At 43.0% G+C, this 17855-nt stretch overlaps 1 protein-coding gene across 5 annotated transcripts in view; it reads left to right on the forward strand.

The window, feature by feature from the left end:
- PBX3 (PBX homeobox 3) overlaps positions 1-17855 on the forward strand; it is a 160287-nt gene that overhangs the window by 57802 nt on the left and 84630 nt on the right. Inside the window, exon 1 of one of the 5 annotated variants that reach the window (XM_073314200.2) lies at positions 5133-5208. The exons of the other annotated variants lie outside the window; for them this stretch is intronic. Coding sequence (XP_073170301.1) covers positions 5202-5208 — 7 coding nt within the window. The 5' untranslated portion in view covers positions 5133-5201. Of the gene's footprint in view, positions 1-5132; positions 5209-17855 lie in introns of those variants that run through there. 5 annotated transcript variants of the gene reach the window in all.

The raw sequence follows: 17855 nt of genomic DNA on the forward strand, positions 1-17855 counted from the left end.
TGCAGAGATCTTCAAATATGGGGCCTGGAGCTGATCAGGAAGCTTACCAGCCTCTACTTAAGGTTTTGGGAACAGGAGTCCGTGCCGCAGGAATTTAAAGATCCCCACATTATTCCCCTTCACAAAAGAAAAGGCAGTTGCGCTTCTTCTGATAACCCTTGTGGCATCTCGCTCCTTGCCACGGCAGGAAAGCTACTCGCCCATGTTAGGATAAACTGGCTAGCTGATCAACTTGCAGGGAAGATACTGCCTGAAAGCCCAACGTGGCTTCTGTCCCAGGCATGGTACTTCAGACATGATCTTTGCACTCTGACAAAAACTACATATAGATCTTGATTCCACTCATGACATTTCTCTTTAATTTGCCAATCTTACTGAGGCCTTTGACTCTGAAAATGAGATGGCCTGTGGACAGTCCTCTGCAAGTTCAGTTGCCCCAATAAGTTTTTCAGCATTATTAAATCTTTTCATGCAGGAATACAGGTTCATGTCCTTTCCCAAGGCTGCTTCTCAATTCCCTTTGTTGTTACCAATGGAGTAAAACAAGGCTGTGTTCTTGCTTTAACATTATTAGCATCATGTTTGCAGCTGTTCTAATAGATTCATTCAGAGACATTGATTATAGCATTTATATGCAGTACCATATGGATGGAGGGGTCTTGAATATGCATTGCCTGTGTGCTAAGACAAAAGTTATGAAGACAATTATTCGCAGATTACTGTTTGCTGATGATTGTGCTTTATTGGCCTATAACCTCAAGGCCATTCAGTTGCTGACTGATTGCTTTGTGCATGCAGCAAAGCATTTTGGCCACAGAACGACCAGCCTACAGAAGACAAAAGTCATGGTCCAGCCTCAACCGGGAAGTACTGCAAATACTCCAGTTGGGTCCATTGACGATGTTCCACTCAAGGCTGTTGACAAATCTTGCTACCTAGTTAGTGTTGTTTCATAAAATGCAATGATTGACGACATTACAAAGTGCATTGGTGCAGCCAGGGATGCCTTTGGAAGACTTCAGCATCATCTCTGGAATGAGCATGGTGTCAGACTGCAAACAAAAATTGATGTTTACCACTCCATCATCTTTACTGCACTTCCCTACAGCTGCAATACGTGGACCACTTATCGACAGTACATAAAACATTTGGGCCAATTCCACTTAGGATGTCTAAGGTGGATAATGGGAATTAAATGGCAAGATTTGGTTCCAAACACCAAGGTTCTTGAGTGCGACAACATCACAGGCATTGAAGCTTTTATAGTGAGAGTGCATCTGAGATGGTGCAGTTGTGTGGTCCAGAGGTCCAAGAGTAGATTACCGAAGGCCATCTTGTATGGAGAATTGCAGGCTGGAACTCATTTTAGGGGTAGACCAAGAAAACATTTACAAGGACACTCTCAAGGCCAACTTCCTTGCAATGTTGAACACCTTACCTGGGAGCTCTTAGCCCATGACAGGCTCCTATGATGGCAGTTCTGCCACCTGGGACTGTAAGATTTCGAGAGCCCGTGGATTGCTGTGATTGAGGAGAGACATGAGAGGAGTAAAGCTAAACGCAGCGCGTATTCGTCTACAGTTGTCTTCACTTGTGGCCCTTGCGAACAGGACTGCAGTGATCTCATTTCAGAACTCACAATAAGAGACTGTAGCTCATCCATTGAACTTGTCAGGAGACTCCATTATCTTTATTTAAGTACCAACAATGTGTTTAGTGTTGTGCAAGACATCCAATAAAGATGGTCCCCAAGACTTATAATCAAAACAGGACAGAAACAGAAGGCCAGGATGCATCGAGAAGTTCAGAGGAGGGAATAACTCGGCGTAGTGGCTCGGGAGCTTTTTTGTTAGGACTTGTTGATGTGTCTTCCCACGGTGCCCATAGCAGTGGCATCATCTTTACTGGACACATGGGCACAATGTGATGAGACTGAAGGCTTTTAAAAAAACAACAAAACTCCTTGAACTGACTTTTGATGCAGCCCTGTGACTTTGCATTTCAGTGAAGCTTGTGTTACTGTAGTCAAAAGCAAACAAAATTGGAGCCCAATGAGCCTAAACTGAATTTTCAAACAATAGCAACAACAAACCAATTAGAGTTCCTCTTGGTTTTATGTTAAGTGTAAGCACTGACTTCGTGGAATCACTGCGAAACGTGAGTGATGCATGAAATGGAAATTTCCTGCCTAGTGCTTAGAATAAATACAGAACGAGCTGTGCTGTTCACTGTAATATTCAGCTCAGACGCAGCCAGAGAAGCAGCCCAAGCCCAGACATCAAGCCCGCAGAAACCTTCCACTACTTGGTTTCATGTAATATTTTAATATTGGTTTTCCTTTTCTCTCGCGGCCCAAAGCAGTTAACTGATTAGACTAACTACCTGCTTTGCTAAGGAGCCTAGAAGGATCTCATGCCGGAGGGGCTGGGTTGGGGGGAACCTTTTACAGAGATTCCTCCATGTTAGTGCACCAAGTCTGGGCCGTCGTACTGAAGTTAAACATCAGCATGTTTGATGACTTCACTCAGTTCTAGCCTATTGTGGCTGCACTAGCCTGCAGAAAAACATTGAATCTACTTTGGCTATGACACCCAATTTTATTGTAATACACATTCATGTTGACACAGTATCAGTTTGCAGGAATGTTACGTGCATAAAAGGATTCTTTCCTTTAGATTCAGCCTTTCTCCATTCTGTAACCAGGATAAACTTAGCCATGTTGAGCTCTTAGAACTCTGCTTTTACTTGTGATCCTGAAAATAGCCTGCCTCAGACAATATTCTGTGCTAACTTCATATTGCAACACTTCAGGAGTTTCTGGTTGTTGTTTTTTATACCCTAATAGTTTAGATTCCACTAATACTCAAGCCCAACGCGACCTGTTGGGTGGATTTCAGCCTCCATTCCAAATTCACGAGATTTTCATGTACCTAACATTGGTGTGACTTTCTCTTTTGTGTGAGAACTTGAAGTGCACTTGCAGTCATGGTCAGAAAAGATACCACACAGAGACAGCATGTCAAAAGCAGAAGGAACTGGATTCTATTCTATTTTGCAGCAACAGAATTGTCAACTAAGTACCCATTACAGAATCATTATTCTTAGCAATGATGTGCAAGTCAGAAAGAACCCAGCTTGACTCTCAGATCCCAAGCTAATCTTGTAGCACGTGTTAACTGAGCAAATTAGGGAGATAATAAACAGGGAACCCTTTGGTGCTGGGTTTAGAGAGTCACTTCCTGGAGTTGGGATGCACTTTCTAAGTGAGTTTCAGAAATATGGTCTAAATGGCAATCCCTTTCTTATCCCCATTTATTCTGGTCTCCCCCACCCACACCTGTGCTTTTCCCATGAGGCTGGCTAGCGCCAGGATGGTGTTCTGTAAGTGAGGGCAGAATTTGCCTCCATTGTTTTATTTTTTGTGTAGCTCAAACCTTTTTTTTTTTTAAATAAACCTGAGAGAGGAGAAGCAAGTTCTTTAGCTCCAGCTGGTTGGGAATGCAGGAGCTCTGCTTCAAGCTGGCAAATGTTCTCCTGGACCCCTGTCCAACTCCAGTAACACACCATAACCCTTCTAGGCTTGTGTAGTGTCTTGTGTAGTGTCCCCTGATGTCACTCTCCACACTAGCCCCTTCTAACAGCAGAGCTGTTTGGAACAGAAAAGCCACTCAGTGGAAATCTGCAGACTCAACACCTCATTGCTAATTTAACTCAAGTTGTCGGGGCAGCTAAACAAACCTGGACTGGGGCTTCACCATTTTACAAAACTTGTTCCTCTCCAAATGGTCTGGGTGGCCACCTGCAAAGTTAGCCTCAACCAGCGGTGAAAAGGCTCATTCAAAAATGATGGGAACGGAGGGGGAAAGTCAGGCGGTTGTTTTATCATCAGGGTGTTGGCCCAGCCTGCAGTGAAACCCTCCACTCCTTCCCCACTCCTCCAGGCCAGTGAAAACAGGTCTTGACGCAGGACTCGGAGGCCAAGCACAGGCACCTGCCAGTACTGAAGCTTTTGGGAGTTTTGCCATAAATTTCAGTGGGCAGGATTGGGCCTCAGTCCATACAGTGAAGTTAGGCTGCAGCCAGGCTCTTGTGACATTTAGGTACCACAGCAACGGGCCAGGTATAAGGATGTGACTAGAGCAGAATTTTGGTTGCCTTGTTCTAACCCAGCGACCAGTTTTCCAGTTCTGAATTTATATCCCTCTCCTGCCATTAGAACCGTGCTCAGCCTGTGCACTAAGTTTTATTATGAATTAAGAGTAAAACCCTTTCTCTGCCAAAGAACAAAACTACCTCCATTTTTCAGCATGCCTCTGTTTGTATATTTTATGGGAGAAGAGGGCTCTTACTAGTTCAGTGTCATGACCATAAAATGAAAAGGTTACCGCTTGCTACAAAGGCTTGCTTGGATCCAGTACCAATTAATTTTCAATCTAAAATATATGTCTCCTGACTGTCTCACAACAGCAATGAACACAGGAGTTTCCTTCTTAACACACTTGAGCCACAAACCCAGTTAGAGGATTAGCTGGCTTTTTCCAGAGTGTTTTGTTCATCCCCATTGGGTATGCCTATTATCCATGATAGACTGTTAGCTTGGACAGTGTGATATGATAGTTTTAGTTTTTTATCCTGGATCTGTTCTGTTCCATACATAGGGCTACTCAGATCTCAGCTTTAATTATCATTACGGATGGGAAAGGAGCATGTGTCAGAGGAAGGAAAGTTACCGTGTCGACTGCTCTTGCAGAATCATCTGCAGATGATTTTAATTTATTTTTGGGTAGTAGTTTTACAGTATAGAGCACACTGCTACTTCCAGCCTGTGTTTCACTGCTCCTTGCTAAGGCTCAGACCAGTCTCTAAATATTGGGAGAGGAACAGGAACCTAAGTCGTACCAGACCCTTGCAAACACGCTGACTTTCTGGAGGGTGGATGAGCTTCTCTTTATCTTTATTTATTAATAAAAGACGGAATGTCTTGGGAAACAAAAGGTTTTAATGGCTGGTGCTCGGTATCCTTGACAACAGTCCCCAAAGAATATTACATTAGGGCACCAGAGAACTTTTAAAAATAAGTAATGGAATTCCGTCTCTGTTATGCTTTTAGTAGTCATTTCGGCCATGGTGCAGCGAGGTCATAAGCTGAGCTCAGTGAAGGGAGCCAGAACACGAAATGATGCTGAGAGAACGTCTGGGAGATGAGAGGTACAGAATTACAAGCGAAAGTGCAGGCCTGCTGAGGCAATTACAGCTTAATGGGGTCATTTGGAAGGCAATTGCCAGGGGTTAATGTAGTATGGAGAGATGAGGTGAGATTGAAGTGAAATTTGGGGCTGGAAATGTGTTAAGATGAAAGATCAGAGTGCAGCAGATTTTGCTGTGCAGAAGGTTTATATCATGCAAAAGATTTGAAAAAATGTAAAAATAGTAGCCAGATGTTTCTAAATAAATAAATAAAACATTAAACAAACCCTTTAAAAAAGTGAAATAGCTGCATAATAAGAATACCCTTCGCTCTGAAAAGGTTGGAGCTTGTAGAGGAATTTCAATGTAGTCTATAAGGACTTATTTGAAGGAAAAGTTCTGTTGCATTTGCCTACATGTATCCTGGAGAGACAATGCAGTTCGGCTGCTTCCATTATTAACACAACATGCTGACTTAGGAAAATATTACTGCTCTTGCAGATGCTTGTGCCTCGTTTTAAAAAAAAAAATCCACTGTTTTGGAATTAAAAGCAAGAAACAGTCCCGCATACACATATTTTGATATATTTGTAATGGATTCATCACATTATCTTTTCAGGCATTAAAATAATATTCATAAGATGTCAAAATATTACGAGAATGTAAGCTAGCATTCTTTGAGTGGGTATTTTGGTTCTGAAAAGTATGCTTAAATATTACAGGTGTTTAAATTAAAAATGTCAAACCTATGAAGGCATAATGGAAGTAATCATTTATACATAGTTTTAAGCCGCACAGTATTTGAGAAAGCTTTGCATTCCAGACTATTGTGAATGAGTGGAGTTGCGTAAGAATTCAAAGGACAAAAGAGATCATTATGCTTTGTTACCTCAGCTAGTTCATTACCTTAATTGCTGAGCGTAATCCAGTCTTAGAAGAAAACTCTAGGGCTTTAAGGAGATCAACATCGGTGCCTTATGGCACAGAAAATGGAAACCCTTTCCTGTACCGTTGCTGCTCCAGGAACACTAAACCTTGATCAAAGACTGAACTTTTCTTAAGGTCGGCCATGTGAAAATCCCCTGGAGCTGTACCATGCGCTGAACCGTAATGAAGTGTAGCAGGTTCAGCACCATTTCTGTGTGAGTGTGACCGTCCTGGATCACTGGCTAGCAATGGCACATTATCATCCTTTCCAATAGGTGAAGTTTTAGCATAGTTATGTTTAGTAGCGATAATACGTCTCTCTTTGTAACAGCTCTCTGCATATTGCGTGAACTGAACAAACTCCTAATGTGCAATAATACTGCAGTCGAGAGGCAGCACATGGAGCTTTCCATCAGGCAGGAGGCCACTTTCCCAAGAATGGTTTGTTAAGTTATCCTAAGCTGCATGCAAGGCGAAACATTTGTAGGCAGGCTCTCGACTACATGGCTAAGTTACAGCTGTGAAATCATTCAAAAGAATTTTGTTGGGGAAGAATCAGATTTATTAAAAATACACTAGAGCAAATACATTTTTTTTCACCTGTGTTTCCTTGCTTTGTGTTGCTTTGTATATAGTTATCTGATCTGAGGATACAGGCTGTTTTCCTGTAGACTTGCATATGTTGAGACTAAAAAAGTACAGTAAAACAAAAAATATGACCTTTAAAAGCATGGTTGAGTTGCATTCATTTTATAACCATCAAAGCAACTCTTTACTGTTGTAAGGTAGAAAAATCAATGATGCAATCTTTTTCCTTTTGCCTTGTGCAATCCGTAATTGAAATGGAAAATCAAATGAACGGCTAACAGATAATTGTTTTATCAATATTCCCTGCCTGCCCTACAAGGGTCAGCCTAGAATGATCATGAGCCACGGATATGATGAGGACAAAATGTGAAATTGAACAGCAAGGAGGCAATAAATCAACCTTGACAAGAAAGAGTGACCAGCATGTAGCTCTTGTAGGCAGCTTTTGGGACACTTTTTGTCTCAGGTGTCTGCACTGATTTAAAAATGTGAGACTATAATATTTGAAGCTCTTCCAATGGGTAAACAACTGCAGACTATTTGTGGGCTAAGGCATCATCAAAGCAAACACACTGCACCTGAAAACACAGCGGATGCAGGGATACAGTAGGGGGGAAATTGCAGTCCAGTGGCAGCGCAGGAATATGAGAATGCTCTGAGCTTGCAATAAGGGAGCATTCCTCATCTCCATTTACACAGCACCAGGAAACTTTTCATGTTCCGGTGACTCAGGAAAAGTGCAACCTGGAGCCTGAAATACGTATTTTAATGTATTGTGTTATTTACAAAATTCTAGTCGCTCCATTCTAAGAACTGTTTTAAATGCCCTGATCCTAATGAGGAAAAGGAGAGGTCAAATCTCTGGGCAATGCCAGTAACATGCATCCTGACTCCCCACCTCTGTCAGATGTGAACATAAATTCCCTGATATACAGTCCAGTATTTTATAACTTACAGCCAGGTGGAGAAAGGAATTTAGCTGGTGTTAATGGTTAGTTACTTATTGCAATTGCTCCTCTTGGTGCTGTATTGCTCCTGGCCAGCAGGTGCTGATGGCAGTGGGAGGAGGAGTTCCTGGGTTGAACTTCAGGGGCTTGATGCCCTGTCAGTTCCAGGTGTCTGTCAGAGGTAGCAGTGCGTGCTCTTTCTCCCTATTTTGATGTTTCCCCCAGCTCCCCTTGAGATATTGCAACAAAGAGAAATCTCCTGTTTGACATAGCAGCAGCAGCAGAAATTCTGTATGTTTCCCATGCAGGTGATAAGTATATTATAGCAGCATGTGGGACTGTTAAAATTCTCAGTATTCCCATTATCTGTCCTGTTTGTAACTGGATCTCAAGAATTTGCTCCATTTGAAACTTCACACAAGAGTTCTGAGCCCAGATGCAATTTAAAAGACATTATAGTTATTTAAAATAGAAATGCATCAAACCAAGAATTTAGTTAGCTATGTCATGTAGCTGAAAAGCAGCTTTGATGTATATACGTGTGTCTATATGTAAATAAAGCCCCACAAGGAGAGATTTCAATACAGTGGAATCAACTGGAGTGTGCTCGAAATGCAAAGTTGAGATATTTAGGTCTTACTATTTCTGCTGCCACTTAGCCACTTTGGAGAAGATCCTTGGGCGGTATAAATAGTACTGAAGTTAACAGTTACCACCAGCTGAGGATCTGCCCTACTACCTATTCATGCTTTTCTTTGTTAAATCATATGAACCTGGTATTCTCCCTCCGATCATTGCCCCCCATGTGGGGCACATTACATTTATATGTTTGGGGAAGAACGTGCATCTCAGAATTATGGCAAGGCTCAAGTTGAAAAGACTGCAAATAGCTCAGGGGAAGATTTATGCATAGTATTCATCCTGGAGAAAAAATGAGCACGTCAAACAAATTCATGTGTGCAAATTAAACCTAATGTTGGGTCTGTCTGCCTTTCACAGGCTTCACTTTACACTCAGTAGTGCACAGGAAATTAATCCCCTTGGTTTCAAAGCAACTCTCAGGACACCCCAGACCTCGTGCTTATCCGTAGGGCAGCTACAGTCACATTTCTGTGCAGATGAGCTATGCAAGGTCAGATGTGACATGAACTTAAGAAACAAACTTGTTTTTCCTTAAACATTTCAATTCTGATATTGTGGTCATGATGGACACACTGGTTTCTTTTTTTACAGACCATTAATAAAGATATAAACCAAATCAGATAGCGTGTTTGAGGAGGAAGGTGGCAGTAGCATGCTACTCAAACTCTACCCAGGGTGCAAAAACAGCAGGATGTTTTTGTATAGAATAATCTGCCCTGAAATAATAACAAATGTTGACATTTAAATGCCCACCATAAGCATTAGAGTTAACATTCCATTGAGATGAATGGTGACTGTGCACAGCTGTCATGGCCCCCAAACGTTTAGGAATATGTTCCCGTTCCACCACCACTTCCCCCGGCATTTGATTCTGCTGATGATGTTCCACTCAGTGTGCCTGCAGGACTCATGCCCCCTCACTTCTGCTCCCTCTTAAACTTTACTTTACGTGCCTGCAACATTAGTGATGTTTGGTCTGGTGTAGGGGGCCAGTGCTGGGACCTCCCTGCTACTTAACTCACAAATAGGTTGTGTGTAGGGGGAGTGGGATGGACAGAGGAGCAGGGGCTGCAAAGGTGCCTCCAGCTGCCCTGCATGCCATGTGCTAGCCCTGCATAGACCCAAGTGGAGGGAGGTAAGGGGAGTAGAGTGGTGAATCCAGGGGCTCTAATATACCAGCCAAGTGGCATGACAGGGCGTAGCTGGTGCTCCAGCTGATGGGCAGGAGTGTTGTGGACAGCCCTGCAGCCCTCTGTTCTGGCACTAGGCTGGAGGTGGGCTTCACTTTCCCACCCTACCTGCAGTTTACTGTTTACTTGGCTTTATGGAATGGCCCCTGGAGCTGTTGGTTTGGTCTATCTGAGGCCAAAGGTGCAGTCTAAGCTTGAACAAGACTATGTTAGGAAACCATATTGAAAGCCTGATTTCACATATGGATTCAGCTCTCCTGGTTTGGTTTCTTGGGAGGGCAGGGCATAATGTGTGCAAACTAGTTTTAGAAAGCCAGTATCAAGAGAAGTAACCTAGTCAGATGGGTTACCAGCCCGGAAAATGGTTTTTATTTTAAGCACATTATGCCCTGTTCCCCTGGGGACATCGCTGAGACAGCTAGGACAGTTTTCACTAATCGGGTTTTCAAATTAATTTCTACCAGTCTTTTTCCACAGTGGAATCAGGGCCTGGGGCGGACAATCCCTGAGTTGCTCAGGCCTGGAAGGTATCTTCTCAGTCCCAGGGGCTAGAAATATCCCCTTTACAATACGTTTAAACTCTGCTGGAGGGCTCACCCTTTGTGCAAAGTATTGGTCTGGTGTCCTGCCACATGCAGTACCACTTAGCTCCATGTCCTGCAAAACCAGCAATGACATTAACGTAGTGTGAACTCAGCACAGCGAGAGGACGTGCTCAGCCCCAGGAAGAACATTAGCCCACCTGGGCCTGGGCACAGACCGACCTAGTCCTGATACATCGTGTTTATAGAAGGCGTTGGATGCTCAAAGTGCTGCATGAACAGTTGGCACAGAACTGCTGGGGTCAAGGTTAACCCCACCCCATGTGACAGAAAGGAGAGGCGGGTTGGCTCTGCCTCTGACACAAACTAGAGCCAGAGCCAGGGTGCTCCTGCTTCCCAGTCCCAGGTTTGAGCCCCTAGATCCCACCGCATGACCAACTTTGCTGGGCGTGTGTGTGAAAGCTCAGAGTTTGGTGAGTGGCACGACATGGCTTCCTGTCTCCCATCACTATCTCTGATGTAATGAAGTGTCAGCTTCTGCCCTCATTGTCCTTCATGTCCTTGAAACCAAGGCAGTTTAGAAACAAGTCTTTCCCATTTATCAGCAGTTAAAAATAGAGGGGATTGATGTGAAAGGACAGTCCCTGCTCCCCCGCTGTCTGCCCTGTTTTGCAGATGAAGGTGTAACATTCATTTCACAGGTAGGACATTAGAGAACTTCACAGTATGGTCTGGTAGGAGCATCTTGTCCCATCCCCCATAACATGGTTGCATATTTCTTGCCTCCATGGGGTAGGAGAAAATACTGGATGCACTAAGAGATGCACACAAAAGATCAAATTAGATCATTACACCCAGTAACTGCTTCTATAAAAATATTTACTAAGCCCGCGGTACCTATAGGCTTCCTAATAAACATAGTATAAATCCAGGTGTACAGGCAAGACACGGTGACAGTACATCATGTCATTAACACGCATCTCAGAAATGTCCTAAATACGTATTTACACCAGGATTCCTAATGGCTCCAAAGAAGCTGATCAAACTGTCAGCCTATTAATCTGTGTTTTTAATGGTTCTGGTCTATCAGATGAAAATGTTTTGTAAAAATTATTTTAACTACTGTATTTGCTGTTCTGAGCAATGGTTTAAACACATTGTGTGTGTTTGAAATTCATATTAATGACACCATAAGCTATAGGTTGTTAGTAAATATTTCTACCCCAAAAGACCCCAAGTTCTCACAACAGTTGGACTTGCTGGCTCCAAAGGAGCTGTCACGATCAGCAGGTAGTTAATCCAGGTTTTTAGAAATTTCTAAATCTATTTAGATAAGAATCTACATCTGTGCTAACAAGGTCTTTTGCAGTGTTTGTTGTCAGCATATATGTGCTTCTAGCAAGAGTAGGCTCACTTGCTCCTGCTTTCTCCTTTAAAAAAATATGACTGTGTAAGAAAAAAGCAAAATGCTGGAAATTAACTCTCAGAATTAAGCAAAATGAATTCTAAATGATGTCATTATTCTGGACCCATGGAAAAGAAGCCCTTGAGGAATTCCACCATGATTTCAACAATTTCCATCCCACCATCAACCTCAGCCTGGATCAGTCCACACAAGAGATCCACTTCCTGGACACTACGGTGCTAATAAGTGATGGTCACATAACCAGCACCCTATACCGGAAACCTACTGACCGCTGTTCCTACCTACATGCCTGCAGCTTTCATCCAGACCACACCACACGATCCATTGTCTACAGACAAGCTCTACGTTACCACTGCATTTGCTCCAAATCCTCAGACAGAGACAAACACCTACAAGATCTCTATCAAGCGTTCTTACAACTACAATATCCACCTGCTGAAGTGAAGAAACAGATTGACAGAGCCAGAAGAGTACCCAGAAGCTACCTACTACAGGACAGGCCCAACAAAGAAAATAACAGAACGCCACTAGCCGTCACCTTCAGCCCCCAACTAAAACCCCTCCAACGCATCATCAAGGATCTACAACCTATCCTGAAGGACGACGCCTCACTCTCACAGATCTTGGGAGACAGGCCAGTCCTTGCTTACAGAAAGCCCCCCAACCTGAAGCAAATACTCACCAGCAACCACACACCACACAACAGAACCACTAACCCAGGAACCTATCCTTGCAACAAAGCCTGTTGCCAACTGTGTCCACATATCTATTCAAGGGACACCATCACAGGGCCTAATCACATCGGCCACACTATCAGAGGCTCATTCACCTGCACATCTACCAATGTGATATATGCCATCATGTGCCAGCAATGCCCCTCTGCCATGTACATTGGCCAAACTGGACAGTCTCTACGTAAAAGAATAAATGGACACAAATCAGACGTCAAGAATTATAACATTCAAAAACCAGTTGGAGAACACTTCCATCTCTTTGGTCACTCGATTACAGACCTAAAAGTTTCAATTCTTCAACAAAAAAACTTCAAAAACAGACTCCAACGAGAGACTGTTGAATTGGAATTAATTTGCAAACTGGATACAATTAACTTAGGCTTGAATAGAGACTGGGAGTGGATGGGTCATTACACAAAGTAAAACTAATTTCCCCATGTTTATTCCCGCCCCCCTACCCCCCACTGTTCCTCAGACGTTCTTGCCAACTGCTGGAAATGGCCCATCTTGATTATCACTACAAAAGATTCCCCACCTGCTCTCCTGCTGGTAATAGCTCACCTGAAGTGATCACTCTGGTTACAGTGTGTATGGTAACACCCATTGTTTCATGTTCTCTGTGTAGATCAATCTCCCCACTGTATTTTCCACGGCATGCATCCGATGAAGTGAGCTGTAGCTCACGAAAGCTCATGCTCAAATAAATTGGTTAGTCTCTAAGGTGCCACAAGTCCTCCTTTTCTTTTTGCGAATACAGACTAACACGGCTGTTACTCTGAAACCTGTCATTATTCTGATGCTCTGTCCTTAACCCCCACTTCTCCTCCTCTTCTTGCCTAGTACTCCAGCAGTTATTGAGCATCAGGATGTTTTCGTAGGATGGTGAAATTCATCACTATGAGCTCAAAGGGGACTTCAGTGGCCCAGAGGGCTTGTGCTGGCCCTGTGCACGAGGCTGAGTTTCACTCACTAGAACATGCATTGCCCTTAAACTGTGTGTGCAGTTCACACTGACCTCCTGGGGAGCTGTGTGCCCAGATCAAGGAGAGGATGTATGGCCTGGTGGGAGCTGCAGTACGTAGACACAGAAGGGGAGGCTAAGGGAAGAGTGTTGAACTTTGAATTGTTTCATCCTTGCTCTGTTCTTTTCTTTCATGAGAATTAACTAACACCCTGCGTTCAGTGGGAGACGCATCACACACCCGGCTGCTGATCAACACGTCACACTGTGTTGTACCACTGCAGAGGGAGAACTATGCTAGGTATCCCAACATCCTTGGTATGGAGAGACATGTGACCAAAGAGCTCAGTTCTACAAAGATTTGTGGGCATTGTGCTTTCTACTGTGACCAGACTCAATTCCTTCAATGGATTGCTTCTGGTAGGGCAGCGCACCTGACAGGTAGTTCGTGTCTGCCCGGAAAATAATGATGCAGCCTGAAAATTTACATGAAAAGATATCTCCAGGTTACTGCCTCAGGGAGAGACATAACCCTAGACAGATTGGTATGAACCTCGACCTGCTCACTTTATTCCTACGCCTTATGAGCTAACGTCAGTGGGACGCCTCATGTGGGAAAGCTGAGTCTCCTTGCCCCTACCTAAGTGCTGGGTTTGTACATTTTCAGGACATTTTAGGGCCTAATCTTGCTACTTTCATCATGAGCAATTGGGTGAGTAATTTTCTAGAAGTCAATGGAGCTACTCTTGGTAATAAGGATTACTCACCTGAGTAAAGGGTGGCAGGGTCCGGTCTGTGTGCTATATGTCTGGAGGGATGTGTGTCTGTTCTTGTGGCTGTGGCTGACATTCTGTGCGGTCACAGTGGCAAGGAGCTTGGACAGAAACCTGGCTCATTTGTATTTTATTTAATTAAATAAAAACAGAATGAAAATTAATCTGCAGCATTTTTGTTGACATCAATATAGTAACTTACCTTCTTCCATGAATTAAATTTTGGGAACTTGAAACTTAACTCTCATAGCTTTTTTCTCCCTGTTTATTACATATGCTTAAATAAACACGTTGAATTAACTTTATAAGGCTTGTAAATACTACAGATAAAACTCTTCCAGAAAATCAACATTCTAAATCATGGTAAGTCTCTTCCTATTTTGCTCATCCTCTAGCAAGGCATTGACAAAAATATGAAATTGATTTGGTTGAAGGGTGTTAAAGAGCCGACAGCCAAATGTCACAAACAATGAATGGCTGCAGTGTTGAAAAAATCAATAGGGAGGTTAAAGCTGGTCTTGTGAAAGACTTGGCAGACTGCTCTGTTCCAGGAAGATATCTGTCTTCTGGCCTTGGTTGCATGATCAAAAGGAAAACTTGATAGGTTTAATGAAGGGAGATACAGTAAAACTGACAACAGAAATATAGACACTGTGGTAACCTGCACATCAGTGAGTGGGGCTATTAGAGACATTCTGCAGTCTGAACAAATATTTATAGGTAAAGATGTCAAAAAATAAGTGTGTTCTTTCACTCCTTCTCACTCGGTTTCCAATCAGCAAACACATTTGAATGGAATAAACAAAGGTTGATACTGTACGTTTAATTGTACAACATCATGGCAAACGTATAGGGTAAAATAATTAGCATGTTAATTAGTGAATCATAATGTTTTCAGATCATTTCATGATGAGATTACAGACCTAAAGCTGTGATCAGAATAACTTCAGTATTTTGAAATAATATTTGCAAAGAATCGTAAGAGAAAGGAGGGAAAAGTCAGCCACGGTCTCTCAGTGAAACTGATGAGTGCTAGCTAGTCATCAGACCACACCAACAGGTTTTACCCCCAACTTTTACCCACTTTTATTGATAAATAAAGCCCTGGTCTGAAAATTAGTCCTTTGGGAACATTAAATTCAGAAATATAAATGAGGATGCCTGCCAGTTCTAGAAAGGGCAAATAGTATTAAGTTTATTTTATTGTTTGAATACATCTTGTAAACAAATTTGCACTGACTTACAATTGACCTGTTACCAGCATGTTTCTATCCAACACTTTGCAGCTTTTGTTTCAGTGTTTATTTCACACCTGGATTATTACCTCCCACACGGTTAGTTTTTACCAAAGAAACGGAGCCATAATATTTAGGACTAAACACTTTAATAATCCATGAAATGCTATAACACCCTTTTCCAAAGCACATATGGACATTTCTCAAGACTGTCTGTGGTGGTTGGTTGTCATCTGTCAGTTCTGGGACTCTTTCCTTTTTCTTCCCTTTTCCTAGAAAAATGAACTCATTAGTTTAAAACTCCCAAATGCCACATTCAGCTCAAACAGCGAAGATGATAACCTGTAAAAAAAGAGAGGAGAGAAGAGAGAAGTAGACTGGCAGGTTTTCTGCAAGTGGACGCTGTAATAAAAATGCCCCCTACTTTGTTGGGATGGTATTTGTAGGGCTGCTGCCATATGTTACTTTCCTTTTTAGCTGGGATTATGCCATCATTATTGCTGATAAAAGCTGTTTACTGCCTTGGCAAAGGAATGATGCTTGGAGCAGTTTTGGAAAGCGCCATTCAGTTTACAGAAAAGGGCATTTAGTGCCAGATGCTGGGATCCCGGGTCTTTGTTCTCTTTTCCCATTATTGGGATAATCCACTGTCTAGTTTCCCCCCTCCTTTTAACTTAACAATGGTTTTGTTTTAAATTCACTTTATTTCAGGCAGGTGACTTAGCCGATATTTAACTCCCTGTGCAGTATGATGAAAACTTCTTTTAAAGCTACTGCTCTCAAGAAGTGCATTTTGACTGCTGTACTATTAGAGCCATGGTATGTACTGAGTTTCTGGTTCTCAGCCAACCCTCTGAGGTGCTTGCTCTTTAGATCCATTGCATGTTTGGAGAGACAGGCTATTTCAGCTGCATAATACATTTCTGGTTAATACGTAGGACAGAAGTGAAGAGCTTCACTGCAAGGAAGCCTCTGGTGTTGTCTTAGCCCATCAGAACTTTGTGTGTTCCTAGGGAAATCACTGTCAAGGACTCAGCAAAATCATTGGCCGGCAATAAAGGGAGAAGCTCGGGAAAGTGTGTAAATTAAAGAGTACATCGTATTTTTAATCTGAAGGTGGCCATAATTCATATGTAAATGCTCTCAGCATAGACTAACAGAGCTGTCTGACATGCTGCACTCACATTTGTGCCAGCTTTTCCATTAGAACCTTTATTTTCAGGGCGACACACACACACACACACAAGAAATTTTCTCTGAGCCAAAACTAGGGCCAAGACAGAGTCCTGGCTGAGACTTTTCAGTCCTCACTGAGCCCATTGCTGTCAACTCAAGCACTGATTATTTTCTAAATGAGTTTTGCACATTATTGTTTATCAAGTTCTTAGTGTGCAACCTCTTTGGCTGCATCCTCTCTGTGCTCCCAGCTGTGTTTTAGCTTGTGCACCTGGTAACAGTCCATCCAGAAATAAGGGACAAGTAGGAGACCCATGGTATTTAAAATGAAGGGCAAGTTTGCTTTGTGACTGTGCCCTCTAAAATGAGGGAGTCATGGGGGTCTGGACTGACACAAAATGAGCCATAGGTTAAAGTACCAAGTGAGGTTCTTCAGGACTTGTCCATGTCCACAAGGAGCCCTACTCCCCCATGTAGCGCTGAACGGGGCATGGGCTGGTCCTTTGCATGGTGGTGAACGGCACTCAATGCTCATAAGTCAAGAGGAGCACATGCATCTGACAGGACTGCACTAAATAGCACACAGATTGTCACCAACCAGAACTGCAGGAGAAGAATGTGAATATTGTTACAGGTTTCAGAGTAACAGCCGTGTTAGTCTGTATTCGCAAAAAGAAAAGGAGGACTTGTGGCACCTTAGAGACTAACCAATTTATTTGAGCATGAGCTTTCGTGAGCTACAGCTGTAGCTCACGCTCAAATAAATTGGTTAGTCTCTAAGGTGCCACAAGTCCTCCTTTTCGTTTTGTGAATATTGTTACAGAAATCAATAAGCCCAAAGAAATTCCTAGAGTTCGGTGATTCGTGCTTCGCAGGGCTCTCACCATCTCCACCGACTTTACACAATGACAGTAGCAAGAGGGAGATGATTAGATTATTTCAGAACCACTCTTTGACCTGTGGGTTTTGTAGCTACCTTCTGGAGCTCTCTTCATTATGCTGCAAAAGGCTTCTCCCAAGACCTGGGGTAGGATGTGCTACTCCCGTTAACATCCCTGCTCCCCAGAAGTTTGGACACAACTGGGCACAGAGTCAGTGGGATCTGGAATCCAATACAAGCAATACTATTATATGCAGTGTATTATTTGGATGACAGTAGCGCCAACAATGTGCCACGCACTTTCCAAAACACACCACAGAAAGATGGTCCCCGCCCCAAAGAGCTCGCAGGCTCCTCTTGCTAATAATGTTCCATACCTTGCTTTATTCAGTCATGCCTTTTATCGAGAAGGACATCGAGGTGCTTTACAAAGTTGTAATGCAAATTGCTGTCCCAGCTGGCAGAGGGTTTATCCCGTTTGTCATTGAAGCATGGCCACTTCTTAGGTGAAGTGTGAAAACTACTTAACGATGCAGAGCAATGCTATTCGCCAGCGCGGAACAGGAAATGAAGAGGGGAGACGGAATGCAATAAACTCCTGTGTCCTGGCCAAATTCAAGGTGGGCAAACACCTTGGCTCTGGTGAG

Source organism: Lepidochelys kempii, chromosome 16 (genome assembly GCF_965140285.1).
Source record: "Lepidochelys kempii isolate rLepKem1 chromosome 16, rLepKem1.hap1, whole genome shotgun sequence".
In the NCBI taxonomy this organism is placed as follows: Eukaryota; Metazoa; Chordata; order Testudines; family Cheloniidae; genus Lepidochelys; species Lepidochelys kempii.